Source organism: Acanthopagrus latus, chromosome 21, assembly GCF_904848185.1.
Source record: "Acanthopagrus latus isolate v.2019 chromosome 21, fAcaLat1.1, whole genome shotgun sequence".
Classification (NCBI taxonomy): domain Eukaryota; kingdom Metazoa; phylum Chordata; class Actinopteri; order Spariformes; family Sparidae; genus Acanthopagrus; species Acanthopagrus latus.
Window position 1 is genome coordinate 4,586,868 of NC_051059.1, and position 19,116 is coordinate 4,605,983.

General features: G+C 40.5%; 1 protein-coding gene across 5 annotated transcripts in view; it reads right to left on the minus strand.

Annotated features, from left to right (window-relative positions):
* Positions 1 to 2,685: 2,685 nt before the first annotated feature.
* LOC119011341 (solute carrier family 12 member 7-like) overlaps positions 2,686 to 19,116 on the minus strand; it is a 33,940-nt gene continuing 17,509 nt past the window's right edge. For 3 of the 5 annotated variants that reach the window (XM_037084380.1, XM_037084379.1, XM_037084383.1), the window contains 24 exons: positions 18,716 to 18,862; positions 17,696 to 17,750; positions 16,936 to 17,066; positions 16,724 to 16,848; positions 16,539 to 16,643; positions 14,709 to 14,914; positions 14,387 to 14,569; positions 13,438 to 13,536; positions 12,821 to 12,878; positions 12,200 to 12,374; positions 10,909 to 11,027; positions 10,694 to 10,792; positions 10,501 to 10,620; positions 10,297 to 10,401; positions 9,395 to 9,563; positions 8,966 to 9,161; positions 8,525 to 8,694; positions 8,217 to 8,348; positions 7,922 to 8,029; positions 7,494 to 7,604; positions 5,821 to 5,981; positions 5,530 to 5,544; positions 5,094 to 5,227; positions 2,686 to 3,678 (listed from right to left, as the gene is read on the minus strand). In XM_037084380.1, coding sequence (XP_036940275.1) covers positions 3,587 to 3,678; positions 5,094 to 5,227; positions 5,530 to 5,544; positions 5,821 to 5,981; positions 7,494 to 7,604; positions 7,922 to 8,029; positions 8,217 to 8,348; positions 8,525 to 8,694; positions 8,966 to 9,161; positions 9,395 to 9,563; positions 10,297 to 10,401; positions 10,501 to 10,620; positions 10,694 to 10,792; positions 10,909 to 11,027; positions 12,200 to 12,374; positions 12,821 to 12,878; positions 13,438 to 13,536; positions 14,387 to 14,569; positions 14,709 to 14,914; positions 16,539 to 16,643; positions 16,724 to 16,848; positions 16,936 to 17,066; positions 17,696 to 17,750; positions 18,716 to 18,862 — 3,015 coding nt within the window. In that variant the 3' untranslated portion in view covers positions 2,686 to 3,586. The remainder of the gene's footprint in view (positions 3,679 to 5,093; positions 5,228 to 5,529; positions 5,545 to 5,820; positions 5,982 to 7,493; positions 7,605 to 7,921; positions 8,030 to 8,216; positions 8,349 to 8,524; positions 8,695 to 8,965; positions 9,162 to 9,394; positions 9,564 to 10,296; positions 10,402 to 10,500; positions 10,621 to 10,693; positions 10,793 to 10,908; positions 11,028 to 12,199; positions 12,375 to 12,820; positions 12,879 to 13,437; positions 13,537 to 14,386; positions 14,570 to 14,708; positions 14,915 to 16,538; positions 16,644 to 16,723; positions 16,849 to 16,935; positions 17,067 to 17,695; positions 17,751 to 18,715; positions 18,863 to 19,116) is intronic. The other 2 variants (XM_037084381.1, XM_037084382.1) reach the window with 2 other exon arrangements.

Consider the following 19,116-nt stretch of genomic DNA (forward strand, 5'->3'; position numbering starts at 1 on the left):
GTGGATTAATGAGACAAAACGAGTCCGGACTGAGTCCGTTTCAGTCTGGGAAGATACGGATACGAGAGGACAACAAAGTGGAATAGGAATCTGTGGATGTTCCTGTGTAGCTAGCTGCTAGTCCACCCTCACACGGCCCACCTCCCGAGTCGATGGACCAGACACACCGGCACGTCCAAAACTGGACTCAGGGTAAATAATGTCGTGCCGTCATGTTTGCTATCTGGTGCAGGAAGAAACATAAAAAAAAGGGCTTTTGTCACGAAAGTGTCCGCAAGGGGAAAGTGTTTACAAGCAATAAAACACGCTATTGGTGGAAAAAGGCACCACACCAACCAAACCACGTGATTTGGTTGCTGAGGAACAGAAGGAACAAGGGAAGTTGTGGGAGTGACGGGGCGTAAGAGTGACAGCAGCAGTGATGGTAATAGAGACAGCGAGTTTATAGAGTTGAGAGATTTGTGACATACAGCGTGTTTGGAGTGAGTAGTTAGTGTGTTATGTAGTGTTGGGTATAGTGTGTTTAGTGTGTAATGGAGTTGTTTTTTTGTGTTGTGAGAGAAAACAATGAGGAGACTCCTGAATGTGGAGCAGGCAGGAATGAGCTGAGGAGCCCTGAGCCTGAGGCATCGCCGGCATTTAAATGTAAATAGTTACATATAACTGTAAATTTCAAACACTTATGCACAAATTTAGCAAACACATATTTCTATTTGCATGATAAGTAATAAAAATGGTTTGTAAAACATGTTTGTGGTTTTCACAGCAAAAAATCTAACTTTTTCCTACTCGGATTGTATGTTTTTTTGTGATTTTAGGTCCATTGTATTAATACAGTATGTCAACATAACAAAATAACTGTACAGTCACATGTGAGGTTGTGCTGAAAGTAATGACACCAAACAAGGCAAGGTAAAATGGTTTTTAGGGTAAAATACAATGGTAAAATCAAAAGTAGTCAAAAACGGCCATTTATACCTTGGAATATCCTATTTCACAACAGACCTAAGTATCCTCGAAGTCTCACCTTCAAACACAGCCTCATTTGGTCATCCATGAAAAAGCTACTTAACCTGGATTACCTCACTAACCGGCCACAGTATGTGAGGACTCGGGACTATGTGTCAGACACAATAATCTGCAGTACAGGGGCCCCACAGGGAACGGTCCTGGCCCCTTTCCTGTTTACCCTGTGCACCGCAGACTTCAACCACCAATCCCCTCACTGCCATCTACAGAAGTTCTCTGACGACTCTGCAATCATCGGCCTCAGTGACGGGGACAACAGAGCCTACAGAGAACTTATTCAGGACTTTGTTGACTGGTGCCAACAGAACCACCTCCAGCTCAACGCCGAGAAAACCAAAGAGCTGGTGGTGGATTTCCGCAGGCACAAACAACCCTGCACACAGGTGAACATCCTGGGAACGGACATTGAGATGGTGACATCTTACAAGTATCTGGGCGTTAATCTGAACAATAAACAGGACTGGACTGACCACACTGCATCAACATACAGGAAAGGTCAGAGCAGACCGTATCTGCTGATGAAGTTCACATCCTTTGGGGTGCAGGGGGCACTCCTGACCTCTTTCAATGACTCTGTGGTGGCATCAGCCATTTTCTATGGAGTAGTCTGCTGGAGCAGCAGCATCTCAGCAGCAGACAGGAGGAGACTTGATTAACTTATCAGTAAGGCCAACACCATCCTGGGATGCCCTCTTGACTCAATGCAGGTGTTGGGAAAGAGCAGGATGATGGACAAGCTGTCATCGCTGCTGATGCAGGAGTCCCACCCCCTGAAGGACACTATCTCAGCACTGGGCAGCTCCTGACAGACTGACACACCCTCAGTGTGTGAAGGAGAGGTATCGCAGGTCCTTCCTTCCTGCTGCTGTCTGACTTTACAACCAACACTGCTCCCAATAGCCTATAGACCTCACCCTGTACCCTGCACTGTGCAGTATGTCTACACAAGGTCACTTCTGTTTTTGCACTGGTCAATTTTATTAACACCCATATTTATTCCATATTTATTATCTGTATGTAATCTAAAAAAAAACAAAAAAAAAACTGCTGTTAATTTTGCACTATAACATGTAAATATGTATATATGTCTATTTCTTCCCTTTTTAATTTTATTGCTTAAGTTTGCTATTGTTCCTGTTCTTGTAATACATTTCTGTTTTTGTAATATTCTGCCGCTGCTGTGACAAACTTTCCCCGTCTGCGGAACATTAAAGGATTTCTGATTCTGATTCTGATAACCCCTTAGAACTCTGACTGACTGACTGACTGAGGGCTGACTGATGCCTGACTTCCCTGTCCCTCTTCATCGTCGTCCCCCATAGTCTGAGTCCTGGTCGGACCTGCTGTAAATCACCTCTGTGCTTTATTCTCTGTCCTCAAACTGGCCTCTGTCAATCTCTGAGATTGTGATTGCTGTTCCCTACCTTCATTCCCCACAGTTATTGAGGTTTCCAAAAGTCTTGGGAGGAATACAATGTCAGTCACCAACTGTGTATAATGTAATTAAAGACAGCATGCTACCATGTTCAGGTCCAAAGTATCAACAACTTTTAGACATGAAATCACATTATACCTTCATCAGTAGCACATCTGTGTGACAAACATATGAAACAACACACACATGAATAGTCAGACTGAAGACCCAGAGTCCCAGGCTTAACTATTTTGCTTGTTTAATATTGATGTGCCCTTTTCCTTAAAAGAACACATGGCAGATTGTAGGTAAAGTTTTCTGTGCTTAAAAGTCATGATATATGAAAATACTAATACTACACAGGCTCCATATTGCTCATGAATATCATTGTCATTTTCATCATCAGTGCACACTATAAACTGAGCTCACGCACACAGTGTAACATTTGCTCAACACAAAAATCATGAAATCATCTAAAATGTACAAAAATACTAAAATAACAAGTGTTCCTTTTTTTTTTTTTTTTTTTTTACTATATCTTTACTAATAATTATATGTAAAAAAAACAAACAGTGATAAACAACAATAAAGACAAAATACAAATTACAACTAATACGAACAAATTTGCCCTTACACTGTCCTGATCACATCAACTGAAACTTTGGCTTTAACTTATGATGTAGTGATATGACACAGTACATGGCTCTAACATATAACAGCTTAATTATTTATGTTCAACTCATCCAATGATTACAAATCAGCCCTTTAGTGGTACTGAAATAAATAAAGACGCTGTTAGCTATGTTAGCTTCCTCAATGAAACCAATGAGCGATTTACCAGCTAGCACAATCAGTGAAATGCAGTTCTACAGGCAGAGGGGGCTCTGGGCCTGCAGGCAATGCACTTAGTTCAGGCAGTACCACAGTTAGACTCCTCTGTTCTTCCTTGCAATTTTGGTCCTTGAAAAGTGGCAGTGTTGCTTTATTTTTTCCCTTCAGTATGACAGGGGGTGTACTGTACTTCCTCTTAAAGTCCATCTTAAAGTCATGCCCTCCTCTATCAACCCCCTGTCCTCTGGGGTCCTGCTGTCCATCAATGTTGTTTTCCAGTGTCCTTCCAAACAGAAAAGGAACATCATGGTGCTAAGAGTAGATGGTAATGACCTCCCGACCTCCTCCGCGGACCAACAGGACGCGATCAAGGCCGTCCATCAGGACTTCCAGGAACTCCATATCTGAGAGACACTGATTAAGGACACACTGTACAACAGAGCAACACATGCTGGCAAATTCAGATATATTCACTCATAAGAGCAGTTTTAAAGACCTCCATTTCTGAGTGTGAAAGTTTCTTCTGACAGTGGTGGCATATACATTAACTAAGTGCATCTTCAAGTACTGATCTACTTCTACTATTTCTTCTATTTTTCTTGAGGCAACGAACACAAGAGAGGTTTTCCTCATGAGCTCTTATTACTACCTGATTATCTTAGCATAGCAATAAAAAAGTTCTCCACAGTCTTCTGCACCAAAAGCAACCATTTTATTTTTTCTCAAAATTATGTCTGCACAAGACTGTGAACATGAACATATTCAACTCGAACATACAACAAAAAACTGTGCATGCTGCTTGCAGTTGCAAGGCGACAGTGCGCTAATGCAGGATATTTAATGTCAACATTACCATCGTCAGCGGAGGTCCCAGTGGAGCTTGTTTGACCAGCAGCAACGCAGGCACCCCTACACGATATTACAGCATTATTAATAATATATTTAATTTATATAGCGCCTTTCAGTGTACCCAAGGACACTTAACAAAGTGAAAAAAACAAAGAACAATAACTGTCAGTCCGCACGGAAGGAATAGCACCGTCCATATAAACAGACTCGCATCAAGAGGTCCCATCCAACATCGCTGCAGCTGGGGGAAAGCACAGCAGCAGTGGGGAATGACAAAGGAGCCAGGCGGTGAATAACCCTGAGGTGGTGGAGGGAGGACCAATGGAGCAACGATGGACAGCCCACAGAGTTTTGAGTACATTGGTTTGAAAGTTAGCATTGCTAGGCTAACAGCTGATCGACGGGGCTAACAGCTGATCACCGGAGAAAAGTTAGTCCATGGAGTCAATTGTTCAGGTGTGCAGCCTTCAGAGTTAGTAGCACAGTCCCAGAGCTTGTAGGGACAACTTGGCTTTCTTTATCTCTAAAAAAAAAAAGCAGTTTTGCTACGAATTGAGAAGCGGCAATATTTACTGGCGTTCTCTCGCATCCAGGTTGATTGCACTGATTACACACAGCAGAATAGATTGCTTCTTCTTCACGATGCTGCCTCATGGTTGAAGGTCTGAGTCGTTGCAGAGAGTGTGACGCAAATGTACAGCAGTGCAAAATTTCCTTGTGCAGGCAGGGAAATGAGAGAATCGTTAAGAAGGATCAATAACGCCAGAGGCGTACAATTCCGATGGAAATGGTCAGTTGGGACCGGTTCCGACTCGGAACCGGTTCTCAATTCCCTACCGTAGGTAGCAGTCAGCCTGCCTCCATCTAAAGGTTATAATCTGCCTGTCATCACTTGTCCTTTACACAAACATTTCTGTGACTGACTATATGCCAAAATGACTCCTTGACTGAATCAGCTGAGTAAGGATACAGTTCTCATCGCCTTTCTTGTTCTTCGGTGGGCCAGGCATGTTGAGCAAGACCAGCTCTGAATTCTTGGATTTCTCGACCACAACGCCATTCAGCTTCACAGCTGTGTGCATCCTCCGCACGTTGGACTGGTTTCTAGGTTATACCACAGACATTCATTCAAAACGTCAGTTATTCTCCCTTTCCTAGCAGAGGGTTGTTACAGTGTAGTCATCAATCTACAGGAAACACAGTGAGGGTGACTGGGGGAATCTGATGGTCTCATACAGACACATGAAAGCTGCATAAATGTCATTATGCACCCTGAGGCCCATGCAAACTGAACCTGTGATCTGTATTCACGTAAGCATGCCAGCACATTGTCAGATTATTCTCACTTCTTGCACAGAAAGAGTTCAGGCACATGCAAGCAAAAGGTGAATGATAAAGTGACTTACAGATTCTCCCACTCCCTAGAGGAAGGGAAGAAAATATAACACATCGAACATTAACACAAGCTTTAATTGTCTAATGATCACTGATTATTGACTGATATTAAGACATTTCCTTTCAAACATGTGAGCCTACAGCAGAATTATTGAATGCACCAGAAATGTGGTTTATAGGCATTGACATTCTTTTTATAACTACTGCAAATTTATCCCTAATAGTGATTGTAACTTGGTGCAGTACAACAGCAGATTACAACAGTAATAGTAAGAGTTCAGTCTACTCATTGGTCTACTTACGGCTTCATATTGAACATGTCTTTGACTCCCATTTCCCTCTGCCTGTTCCTCTCATGGACCAGTTTTTCTTTGGTCCATGTCATGTGCACACGATCTGGTGCAGCAGCTTTGTCATTCATCGCAGAATGCGAGGCCGTGTTTCGGTCGTGGATCAACTGGGCCTAAACAAAGGACAGATGACACGCTACATTCTTTTCTTATTTTATATAAGTTAAACACTGGATTCCAATCAAATTTCTTGCAAATGCCTAACTTATAAACACAAAACTGTCTCACATCTCAGGAGTAACAGTCATTTGATTTTATTACTACAATATTAATACTCAAAATGAAGAATTTCTAATTCCACAATTCATTTCAGTACAACTCTGCTTTTTGACTAGCTGTCTGCAGTATATTAAATGACAAAGTATCAACTGCAAATTGACTTACACCACTGCAAAATTGTCATATGTTATTGTCATTGTTAAGAAAAAATAACAGGAAAAAGAAGGAACATTTTGTAGGTGGTTAGCGTTAGGGGTTAGGGGTTATGGTTATGTTTAGGGTAGTCGGGTGACAGACAGTTTATGGTGATGACAGTTCATGCATGAAAATAATGTAGAAGCACACATGCTGTCTATTGCAGTAAACCCTTTAGCCTGTTCGTGTTATCTCTATTAAAAATACAGTGAAATAAAAATGACAGTTGTCAAGCTCTGATTCTCTCTGCTTGTGTTAAGTGTACACTTACCTGTTGCTATATGCCAAAACTCCTGCAAAAATGTCTGTATTTTATATCAGAGTCTCTCTGTGTTCTCTTCCTGTAACGTTTGCACACATACATAAATGTCCCACCAGCCTGTGGGAAGGTTTATCTGGTCACCCCCAATGTTCACTGTTAGCTTGTGGGTTGTGGTAGGATGTATGTGTTTGGATGTCAGCTGATAAAAAACAACACTATTAAAGGTGAAGGCCAACAGTATCCCAGCTCCAGATCTAACCGTGAAGCGATGTGACCCAATTAAATGTTAGAGATTTGTTTTTTTTTTCTTCTTGTAACAAATCCCCACTCATATTCTGCATCACTTCGAAGTGTCTCACACTACTGAAACAAAAAAACCTTTCACCTCCCTTTCACAGTGACATTCGATGTCTGATTGAACTTCTCAAATGACAAACTAAAAATGAACATTCATGACAGGACATGACACAATCTGTGATGTGTTATTATATAAGGCTGACCTTTTAGTTAAATTACACCTCACCTTAGTAAAACACAGTCATATCTATAATCACTACATAGCTATAATCAGACAGATTTTCGACTGACAGCACTGTTGCAGATAGGGTTGTCAGGTTGTCTTTGGAGTGTGGACGTCATAGTAATTCTGCAATAGCAGGCTGACTGAAAACACCTGCACTACAGGAAGTCTTGTGCACATTTAAGGGCACCCATTGAGGGATTTGTCTTCCTCTAGTGGCAGATGTTTAGCTCTGTGTCTCTTTGCGGTCAGATCACCAGTACAGAAGACAGCAAACACTGAGGCTGACCGTCGTATCCTCGAGTTCAACTTCTGATGACAGCATTGCAGTTGTTATGAATGGATAATGATAAGATGACGAGTAAGGATGGCATGATAAATGAAGGGAACAATGGCATCATGGTTTGCGACTACGAGCTGTTTGGTTACCGCGGATACCTCATCCTCTGGTATGGACGGGATGTTGAGGTAAGGAGTGACAGCAGTGGATGGCTTCTTCCTCTTTATGGAGCCACGCGATACATCTGTGATGCTCTGAATCTGACCCAAGTGTCCAATAATGGTGTTGGAGGAAGAGTTCAAAGGTCAGCAACAGCAGAAGAGAACTTGAGGGGTTGTGCTACATATTACAGCTGTGATAGAGTTTTTAAAGTGTCGGCATTACATCTGAAAATATCATATGTGATATATGTGTTAAGGTTACTGCAATTTTACAGTGCTACAGACATGTTCTTATAGTGTAGTTTTACATCAGAGTTTCCAAAGTAGAGATTCACTGTGTAGTTTATTGTGTTCCAGTTCCAGTGCATGATATCTGTGATATAAGTGGACATGTTATAATGTGAGTGTCATAGTACCTCTCTCTCCCTCTCAGTGCGAGACAGCTGCATCTGTTTGAGCATCTGAGACCTCTGCTCCATCACCAACGTCTTCTCATAAGTGAAGGCTGAGATGTCACTGTCATGCTAGAGGGACACATAACAACACTGACAATTTCACAGTCATACAAAGCATAGGCCATCAATGTATGTGCTGTAGCTAATCTTCTCAAAGGGAACAGGTAACCTAGACCCGGAGCTGCAATTCTGAGATGCAAAAATGAACTATAGAAATGACTAAGTGACTAAGTGACTGAAAAGGAAATAATCTTACCATCTCCACCACCTCCACCTCTGCATCCAGGCGTAGATGGTAAAGAAACATCTGGAGGTCTTTCTTCATTTGGATGGAGTTGTCGTCCATCTGGGCCACTGTGAAGATGCGCATTTTACACTTCCTCCACACCTACAGAGAAAGTATCAGCGGCTGGTTATACACACAGTTATGTATACACTATATATAGAGTCAAAATGTGTTTCCTTTGCTACCATTTAAAACTGATATTTACATATAAATGAAAATGAAATTAACTAAGTGAAAAGGTCAAGAAGACTTTGAAAAGAAAGCAAACACACACATACCTTGTGTTGACTCAGTAAAAATGGCAGCAGCATGAGCAGTCCCCCATCATGAACAATCCACCACACATCAATGGTTCCCTCTTTCAGACGGTCCTGGTTTCCGGGAAAATGGTCGATGTTCTTAGCAACCAACAGAGCCTGATGAGCATCTGTCGTCTCCCTCACTGTTTCTGCAGATAGAAATAGAGAGGGAGAGAGGGATAGAATAATGACAGGCATTTCAAATATTTGTGGCTTACAACAAAAGAAGTCCCCCAGTGTTTCCCTTTTTCTTAAAAAGATAAAGGTTCCCTCAACTTGTTACAACACCTTTGTGTCTTGAACCCACAAAGCGTAAAACCATAGCAGTTAAGTTCTTGGTAAGATAAAGGTTGGGACAATTGTCTGATTTAGTTTTATTTTTATTACAAACTTGCTTTCAGATTCTCTTGTCTAGTTTACCTATGAAGTTCCTCCTTGGGGAGGAATCCCGGGCTTGTTTCCAACCTGCTGGCCAGGCCATTAGGACAGCATTGTGTTTCATTCCTCCAAGTCCTGCTGACTGGATGAGCAGGGAGAAACCATCTCGTAGGTTGGATGACACCACCACGTGGGAGAAGGCCTTCATCTTCTCTGCAGCCATGGCTGCTTTTAAGTTCTGCGGGGAACAAGTGGAGCAAAGAAAAGGTGGACGAAAAAGAGGGATGATAAAGGCTCAGTGATTTTTTTTTTTTTCACTTACTTACTGAGAGGGACAGACTGCCTCTATATGTGTGTTACATTTATACAGGTCATGTATGCTGACCACATTACCTGAATACATAGTAGGATATGAGAAAAACCCCACAGCGGATTATCAGGCAGAGAAGATTACGAAACAAATGGACAAACCTGCTCTCCTGTCTTGACATCATTCCGCCGGGTCATGTAGGTTCCCTCCAGAACTGAACAGACGATGGTCAGCCCCTTTCCTGCTTTGAGCTGTGTACAGAAGGACATGAGGCGAGGGTGTTTCACTGCCAGGTCTGCGTCCAATTTACACATCACCAGCAGCTGAGGCCTGAGGAAAGACGAACACGTAGATAGTGGAGTGCGAGCAAAAAGCATGAGTGCATTATATAAGCATATCGAGAATTAAAAATGAATGATGGAAATCCATTGATAGTATGAGAGGAAACATTATTACTTAACACCATCGAAAAAAAAAAGGTTAAAGGCAAAGTACGTTTAGTTTACTCATCACGGTGTGTGTACATGTCTTGGGGAGTGATAATGTAAACGTGAGACTTTTTGTGGCTCCAGTGGAAGCTGGGTCAGTGATGTCACTGAAGTCAGACGGAGGTGTAGAGTTAGACAAGAAGTGGCTACCAGACCTCTTCATCTCAGTCCTCATTTCTGCTTGAGGCAGATGGCTTGAGACTACATTAGCTGCTACAAGAATAACACACCCACATTTCTGATTGTACTATCAATGGCTGAGCTGCATTGTGGGTAATGTAGGCACCAGGGGAAAAAAAGAGTGCGGTAAATTAAACAACAATATTTCTGGTCCGGCTGAATCGATTTTGATATTTTACAATTTTTCATCTTGAGTGTCACAATGTTACAGTGAAATGCTAAGTCAGTGCTATATGTCACTGTAAGTTAGCAGTGTATTGTGTTCAGTAGCGATGGTGATAGTCTTTTCTTGAAAATCCCACAAATAGTACTTTGTGTTTTGTGTTCCAAATCCCCTGGCTTCATTACAAATGAAGCATGTCTGAACACACACACACACACACACACTCACTCACCTCCAGTTTTTGGTGTGTAGTGGTACTTCCTCTAGCCGGATGAGAGCATAGCGAGCTGCATTTAAGGACAGACCTCTGATCCCATCTCCCCATTCCTTCACTGCCCTGCAACCAAAAGGACCAAATAGGAAAGCATGTTTTGCTGCTTGGATACTACCAGTGACGGGGAGTTTTGATCTCTCAAACTAAAGCCCTCTGACTCACCCTTTGTACTCGATGTACTTGTAGATACAGCTGGCAATCACAATGGCAACCAGAGCATAGTACCAGGAGGAGACAAACATGAGAGAGAGACAAAGACTCATCCCCAGGAAGGACAGGGTCCTACAGGACATAGAGTGTTATGAGGTTAGGTTTAAAACTTGCAGGCACAGTTCAGGATGGTAGCTGTTCTTACCAGTGATAGAACTTGAAGCGAGGTCGCCAGTTGGGGGTACGGAGCAATGTCTGAACAGCACAGGCCAGGTTGACAAACAGATAGCACATGAGGAAAAACCTGTGCAGAGACACAGACCGAGAAGATGGTTAAAGAGAAAGAGAAATGTTATTAAATGCACTTTGGCATGAACAGCTTGGCAAGACAAGTAACAAAGACAGTGTTAAACCACGTACATTGAGAGAATGGGGGCAACAGCATCCAGAGAAGCAAAGAGGATTCCTATCTCACAGATCCCAACTGTCAGCAACAGAGCCCATGTGGGCTCACCATTAGCCTTCCCATGACCAAACACCTGAAGAAGACAGAAATAGAGAGAGAAAGTCTGAAACAGCACTCCATTAAATGGAGGAAATTCCTAAACACCAGGCCAGCACAGATCAAATAGTGCAGTAGCTGCTCAATACAATTACATATTTTCTTATCTGAGATGGATTTATGTTCACTATCGCACCTCACAGTGTGCAGCAATTAGCTATGAAGGGGAAATGTACTTTAAGACCAAACCAAGACGAGATTGAGTATCTGGTGAGTGCTGACTTGTCAGATACAAAACTGAACAGAAACACAGACTGTTCAGACTGTTCAGGTGGGTGATTTCACAGTGGCTCTGTTAACTATTAACCACTATTGTTAACTTACTAATAAATATGAAAAATGTGAAAATCTAAAACAATCCTTCTGATTATTGATATCAATTTTGTGAGGGGCTGTTTTGGTTACATATTTTATTACCATGCTTTAACTCAAAATTCATGCAGATTAAGGCATAATATGTCTTTGTTTGAATGTAGATCTGCAGGTCTGGACCATTGAGAATTTTGCTAGCCATGAGATCAAATTCCAAGAATGAGAAAACAGATGTCTGTATGAGTGGTTCTTCATTGAGGCCCAGTGTTTATGTGAGAAACCTTCATTGTAAGTGGTTCACAGGAAAAGTGCACAGGGCACTCATTTAATCATATATAACATTTCCTGCAGGAAGTTTGCAATAAAAATCTTTCCAGTGAAAAGAACTGATGATGCCTTTCACTGGGCAGCAGCTGCACATCCTCTGAAGTTGCAATCAGTGTCTTGACTTATCAATCAGTGGCTTAGTTAGATCTGAACTGAGGCTAGAAGTGGGATGAAATCTAAATTTGGACGATTGTAAATTCTGTTGCTAGCAAAAGTGACTTGGTTAGGAAAATCAACCCTCAAACACACATTATAAAGCTAGGCAAAAACTTTGAACATGTCATTGCTGCTACTGCCTAGCCTCATGTTGAGCAAAAATCTTATTAAACCTGTGCTTTCACTTCCTGCGCTAATCAGAACCACATAAAAATGGCATGTCATGGCATGGCAAGCTGAAGAGAACCATTTATGACCAAATAATAAACAGTTGCTCTGTGTTTGGGTGATTCTTGAGAGTATAAGCACACCCTACTGCAACATATGGAAAGCAAAAATCTTTCCAATGCCAACCTGTAAGAACGGAATGATGCCATCCCGCGCGATGGCCTGCAGCAGCCGGGGGGCGCCAGTGAGGCTCTGAAGCCCTGCTCCGCAGCAGGAGAAGAACGAGCCAATCACAATCACCCAGGGAGACGGCCAGGCCAGGATCCCAATGACAGGGTTCTTCTTTACTGAAAAACCAAACCTAAAACACACAGGCATGCATACAGTTTACCAGGTGTGCTACAGTACACTTTTATGATGACTAATGTGCTGTGCTACCAAAAAGCCTATATTCTAACTCAGTATTTAAATATCTGACCATACAGTGGTTGTATGAAAGGATTGTATACACATTTGTATTTATGTAGACCTACATATGTACAGAATTTTTAACTGGAAAAACTGGAGAATTCACATTTTTATTGTGCAGGGGTGGGCGAATGAAAGAATAGAGCGTAATTCTAGGAGAGTAATTAGGGCGGCTGTGGCTCAGGGGCAGAGCCAGCATCTTGTTATCGGAAAGTCACTGGTAAGAGTCCCCTGGTCTACATATGGAAAGTGACCTTGGGCAAGATACTGAACCCCTAAACCAGTCTGGCACCATTTATCCCTCTAAATGAGTAAGAAATCGATGAAAAATACACTCACTTGTCTCTCAGCACTACTCCTTCAATACAAGCTCCAAACAAGACCACACAGGAGATATCTGACCATGAGGTTAAGATGGAAACACACACACTCTGCACTGACTTTACATGTCTGATCTGTGAGATTATAACAGAAAATAACTAACAAATAAAAACAGTATTGCTGCTCTCCATGATCAACTAATACACTTCCTACATGTCCATTTGCTTGTGTGTGCACATTTATAGATTGGCTTATCAGCTGCAAACATAAGCTCGGCCTAATAAAGTGACCTTAAATACATTTTATGTGTGTATAAATTACATGACTAGATCAGTGTATCATAACAGTAGACAGAAAAAAATGTTATGAAATACATTATTTTCATGTATAACACTTGAACAATAAACACTTTATTATGTTTAAATTGAAATTCTTGTCAACATTTCATGCAATAGTTGAATAAACACATGAGGTTTCCTTATAAAACGGCATTAAATTGATGTAATCAGACAAAGTTAAATTTGACACTTTATATTGAACTTATGTAATAGCATAACATGGAAAATTAGCATGAAATCAAAATAATTGAGGTTTTAGGCGAAACATTTGTTTAAATGTGATCAACAAGAGGATACAAATGAACGAGGTGGTGAGAATAGCCATGATGGTTCCTATTGGGATGGACCTCTGGGCATCTCTGAGATCACCTGACCTGTTAGAGCCAGCCATTATACCTGAAATGACACACACACACACACACACACACACACACACACACACACACACACACACACACACACACACACACACACACACACACACACACACACAGCCTTAAAATCAAGAGTGTGAAGGATTTACTGAGATACTTTAGTAAAATCAGTATCAGTATGTATGTCAGTGTGAAAATATTCTTTTAAAAGCCCTGCATTTAACATTTCACTTCAGGAAAGCTCGTTCAGTATTAATTCAACTTTTAGCTGAAGGACTTCTATTAAAGGGGCACTGTGTATTTATCATATCCCTAACTGAAAACACAAGCTGTTCTCAGAGGAAATTGAGTTCCCAGAACACTGTTTGAAGCTAGAGAGGTGGCAGGGTCCGCCTGTAAGGCAGCGTGAAATTGTGCTGTCCTTTAAGGTAAGTTTGTTTGTGCAGCTATGAAAATAAAGAGTTTATCTAGTTTGTTGAGGTACAAGAAAATGAAGCCAGTGCAGATCTTTCTCTTTTAATTAAAATGTCCTCCCCAAAACTACATAGTGCATTTTTAAAACAACAGATTTTTTTTAAGTATTCTAAAAAGAAAAAGAATTGCATACATTTACAACTCAACAATGGGCACAAAAATGAAAGTCCTGTACTCATCTTTGAAATCAATTGAAATGGAAATGTCCAAGTAAAGTACAAGTACCTCAAAACTTTTAAAAGAACATTGCTTGAGTAAATGTATTTGAAATTATTCAATAGGTCATTCCACACTGAGCACATAAAACCCCATAAATAATGTTGGTCTTTCCATTAGATGTAATCTCACAGTCCAACATATTAATATTTGTCATTATCATAATATTTGTTATCATCTACCTGTGACAGAGGGGAAGTATATTCCCACCAGCAGAGTGAAGTAGGTGGCAATGTCATTGATGACATAGGGCTTATTGCTGTGGGTGTTCTGTGGCTCTGCTGGCGGCTCCTGGACTTCTACTGAAGGATGGCTTTTCTTTTCTATGAACATACCAGCTGGACCGTAGTCACCCCACAGGTTGTCTAAAGGAAAGACATGCAACATCATGAGCTGGGTGCAGATCAGGATTCATTCTGTGCAATATGTATGAAAACTGATGTTTTAGCCTGAGAGTGACATAGAGATGAAACAAGCTGGAGGGAAGCTCAGACTCCTCCTCACTTTTGATAACTCCACTCAGCAGCCCAGGTATGGCCTGCATCTCCGTCACATTGTTTAATGCGAAGTATTCATCACAGGTTGCGTTGCGATGGTTACTGTCGCAGAAGGCTCTCCATAGCTTGGTGGTCACTGTGTCGTTTTTCAACAGCTTTGCACATGTGTCAAACTTGTCATTCCTCAGAGATCGGTTTCCCAAAAGACACACACTGCAGAGGAGGGAGAGAAAAGTGTGGCGTAGTTTGATGGAAATGACAGTTATTTGGTGAAACAGATATCTTAGAAACAGCTAAGCAGTTTAAATGAATGAAGAGGAATTTCCTATTTTGTTCTATGGAGTTCTTGATAAAAAAAAATCCTTAACCTGAACACCTGTACCAACAGAACAGGGGTTTGGGTACACAGCAGCTTCAAAGCAACACATATTTATCACAAGCATAACTGCGCACACACAACCCCTGCATGCAGATAGTGTTACACTCATTATAAACTATTCTGTCTCAGTTGTTATCATAAGAAGCAAAGAACAACCATGACTGTGGTCTCAGTCAGAGAGTAAGTTAACTAAAACTGCTACTTATGTATCTAGCTATGTCAGCTGTTCACATCAGTATTACAGTTGAAATCACAATACAACTAAGTCTTTCCCTACTGATCAGAGGAAAAGCAAAAGATTTCCAAAAAAAAACACACAAAAAATATTTGATTAAATTAAGTCTGGAACTGTAATGCAACTCCAATAATAATGATAAACAATATACAGCACTTCACTAAAACCAGTAGTCGTAACAAAGTGCCTTTTGGCTATTTTTGAAATTTTAAATTTATATCGCCTCACTCTATTTCATTAACACTCATTTCATTAATTATCTGAATCATGATTATTTACCATAACTGTAGTTTACATTATTACATTATTATAGAGATTTTATAGTACTGCATGTTACATCACAACATGTTTTTTTAATCAAATTATCCACTGTAAAACAATAGTTTTAAAATGGCTTTTAACTAGCAAATACTTGGGTCAAGGTTGGTTGGTTGATCGATTGATTGCTTGGTTGGTTGATTGGATTATTGATAAAAACTGACTGATTGATCGATTGATCAATCAACTGATTGAATGACTGAATCAGATTCTAGTGGTGGCAGTAAAGGAATGTTTCCAACTTGTGCGATCCAAGCATTAACAACAAGTCCAGAGCATTTTAAGTCGAAATCAATTGAAAAAAGATATATGTAATCATTTAAAAACTCTTGTAAACATATTTTTATTGAGTGAGTGTTCTTCTCTGGTCCACACTGTTTGTGTTCAGCCTTTCAAATACCACATTTTCTCTGTGGTCAGAAACTGTCTGTGCTGCCGCTGGTGGCAGTCTAGCAGCACCATAAATTAAATTCATGTAACCACAAATAAAACAAAAAATCAATTTCAGCTTTAACACTTTATAGTAAGTTACAAAAAAAGATCTCATTATGTATCTGCTTTCAGTCGGCAGTCCATTTATTCTGCTGAGTCACTTTATTCAAAATGAGCATTTAGTACGTAGTAGTATTTTTAAAAGTATTTTTATGAAGTCATACAGACATTGAAAGATTTATTCAAAAACCTTTGGACTTCCAAAATCCTAAAAAAGGTGTCAAACTAAATGACAAAATGAGCCAGAGGACATGGTATAGAATACAGAAAAGAACAGTCGTCATTTGTCCTTCTACATGATTGTCAGCTTCTAGAAGAGTTCAGTGTAACATTTTGCTCATAAAAAAATATTTCAGTCTTGATAACAAGTCAGCCCTTGATGAGAAATAGTTATTCAGTTGCTAATTACTCACTTAAACTCTGGAGGTTCGATCAGTGTCTTGATGACTCCTGCATAAGTGGCCATGATGGAGAGAATCACACAGGCCAGAAACACCAGTGCCAATTTGTTCACATACCTACAGAGAGGTAAGGAGGAAGTGTGAGAATGTGTGCTGGCATGTGTCATGTGCCTGTGTTTGTGTATGTGAATACTTACTTCACCCCCACAAACACCACCAGCGCCATCAGCAGCAGGCAGCACGTGCCATAGACACGCATGTTGTTGGGCATTGCTCCACCTTCGTCTTCATTGAAGACTATTGCTGTCGGAACGATGTACGTCTGGTGGTGAAAAGTGAGTGCATGTGTCATCGCTATGCAGCAGAATTAACATAGCTGAGCTCTTGTTTGTCTTGAGTTGTAACATACCAGCAAGATCTCTATGGTTCCCAGTATGTACATGGATCCAGCGAAGGTTGTTCCGAGGTAGAAACAGAGACCCACTGCTCCCCCAAACTCTGGACCCAAAGATCTGGAGATCATGTAGTATGAGCCACCAGCTTGTGAGAAATAAATCCTGGTTAGACTTCTATCAAATACATTAATTCTGTTGTTAAATTAAAAATAATTCTTCTATAAAAAGACACAAACACTGGTCATCAGTTACAGATAATGCAGTTTTTTTTGTGAAAATAGAAACATAAAATACTAATTATTGAATTTAAAGATTCATCGCTGAATTTGCATTTTACTTTTCTTGTCCACTGTTTCATGTAAGATGCCAATATTATTTATCATGATGTAGAGGGTCTTAAAAAAACAGGGTTATCCCATTGCTTTACACAACCAAGTAACTACTACTATCATTAAATTTTCCAAATAGTTACTTCAGAATGACATGGTATTTCCTGGGACATTTTAAAATAAATTACAGCACCAAATTTAATATAATTTTTGTTTACCAAAGAAATGCTGTCGCGGTATGTTTTTTGTGTGATGATGCAATCACTCTAACATATCTAGCTATGGTCATGTAAGGTTCAAAGAGAACTACATTTCTAGGTTTTTCAGTTTCTGGCAGAATGTAAACGTCTCCCTCAAAGTTGATAGTGCAGTTGTGAAGCCAAAGCTTCATAATATCATATTATAAAAAACTAAATAATAATAAATGCAAAGGTTAATAAGTTACCTGGGACGACTCCATTTGTTGCTATGGCGCTCATTGATATGGCTGTGAGCAAGGTCTGTGTGGAGGAAAAAGGGACAGATTTCAATGGAAATGTCACAAAAAATAAACATCCTATCTTGCAATGTTAATAATGGTTAGAAAAAAAATGCCCTGTATCCGTCCCTTTGTCCAGATCCACACCTAAGGTTAATTGGGTCTTTTCTGGGTCGAGACCCATCCTCAGTTCAAGTTGCATGGAATCAGTTTTTGTGCAACCTTGCTGACGAACCAACTAACCAACAAACAGACACAGGTGAAACTTAACCTTATTTGTGGAGATAATCAAAAGTAAACACACACTGTTGACAGAATAAGAACGTACTGGTACAAAGACGGATCAGTAAAAAGCATTTTACAACAAACGGTATCAAAGAATAACTTTATCTGACTATGAATCTCAGCTTATATTGGATGCCAGGAAACGTGACGCTTCAACAGCACCGCTGACATCTTTATCCTCTGTCATTTTCCTCCTTCTTTTCCTTCACTTTGATGGAAAGAATCAGAGACGAAATGGGTTACTGACCCTTTATTGGAAGATAAAGTTGTGTGCACATTAGCACACATCACATCACATGAGTGCAGAGACATTAAGTTCCAACTCTTGAAACAGTCAGTTCTCTGTTTTGCCACGCGGAGCTACTGACGTAAGAGGCCGGTTGTAAATCTGATTAATTTTCTGCTTGTTTTGGCAACCCTCCTCTGAGCTCAGCAGGGAGATTTATGCTATTGTTAATCAGCACCATAAATTCAGACAGTAATTGTCTGCTATTCTGCAAATGTCAGACTCAATCTCAGACATGTCATTGTTAAATCTAGTTGATTTTAAAACAATAAAGAAGAGGAAAGACAGGAAACTTGATAGGACAAAATGTAGGTCACATTTTGATAACACATTATGAAATGATGAAAAGCTGTATTGCCTAGTTATTGTCAGCAGGAAGTCAGTATGTTTAGTAGTTGGATTCATAAAAAACTCACACAGATACAGCACATGGAGACGATTGCGAAGGACCCGAGGATTCCTGCTGTACCAACGATCCAGGTGAGACGCAGAAAGAGAATCACACCCAGAATGTTCTGCATGCAGGGCAGGTAAACTCCAATGAAGGTTCCCATCTGTGGGACCTGTGGATGGGTAAACACATACACATGCACACAAGTGAGAATCATCCTTTTTGACAGATGAGAGGGGAGGGGACTGTTACAGTGAAATGGCAATAACTCATCTACCTGCTGCATCATATTTTTATTTATTTTGTTCTGATCTGCTGGAAGTGTGTTTAAGCCAAACCTGAACCGTGACACGTTTTGATAGTGACACAAAGTATGGGGAGAGAAAAGACAGCATGCAAGAAACAGTCCCTGATTTGAACCATTTT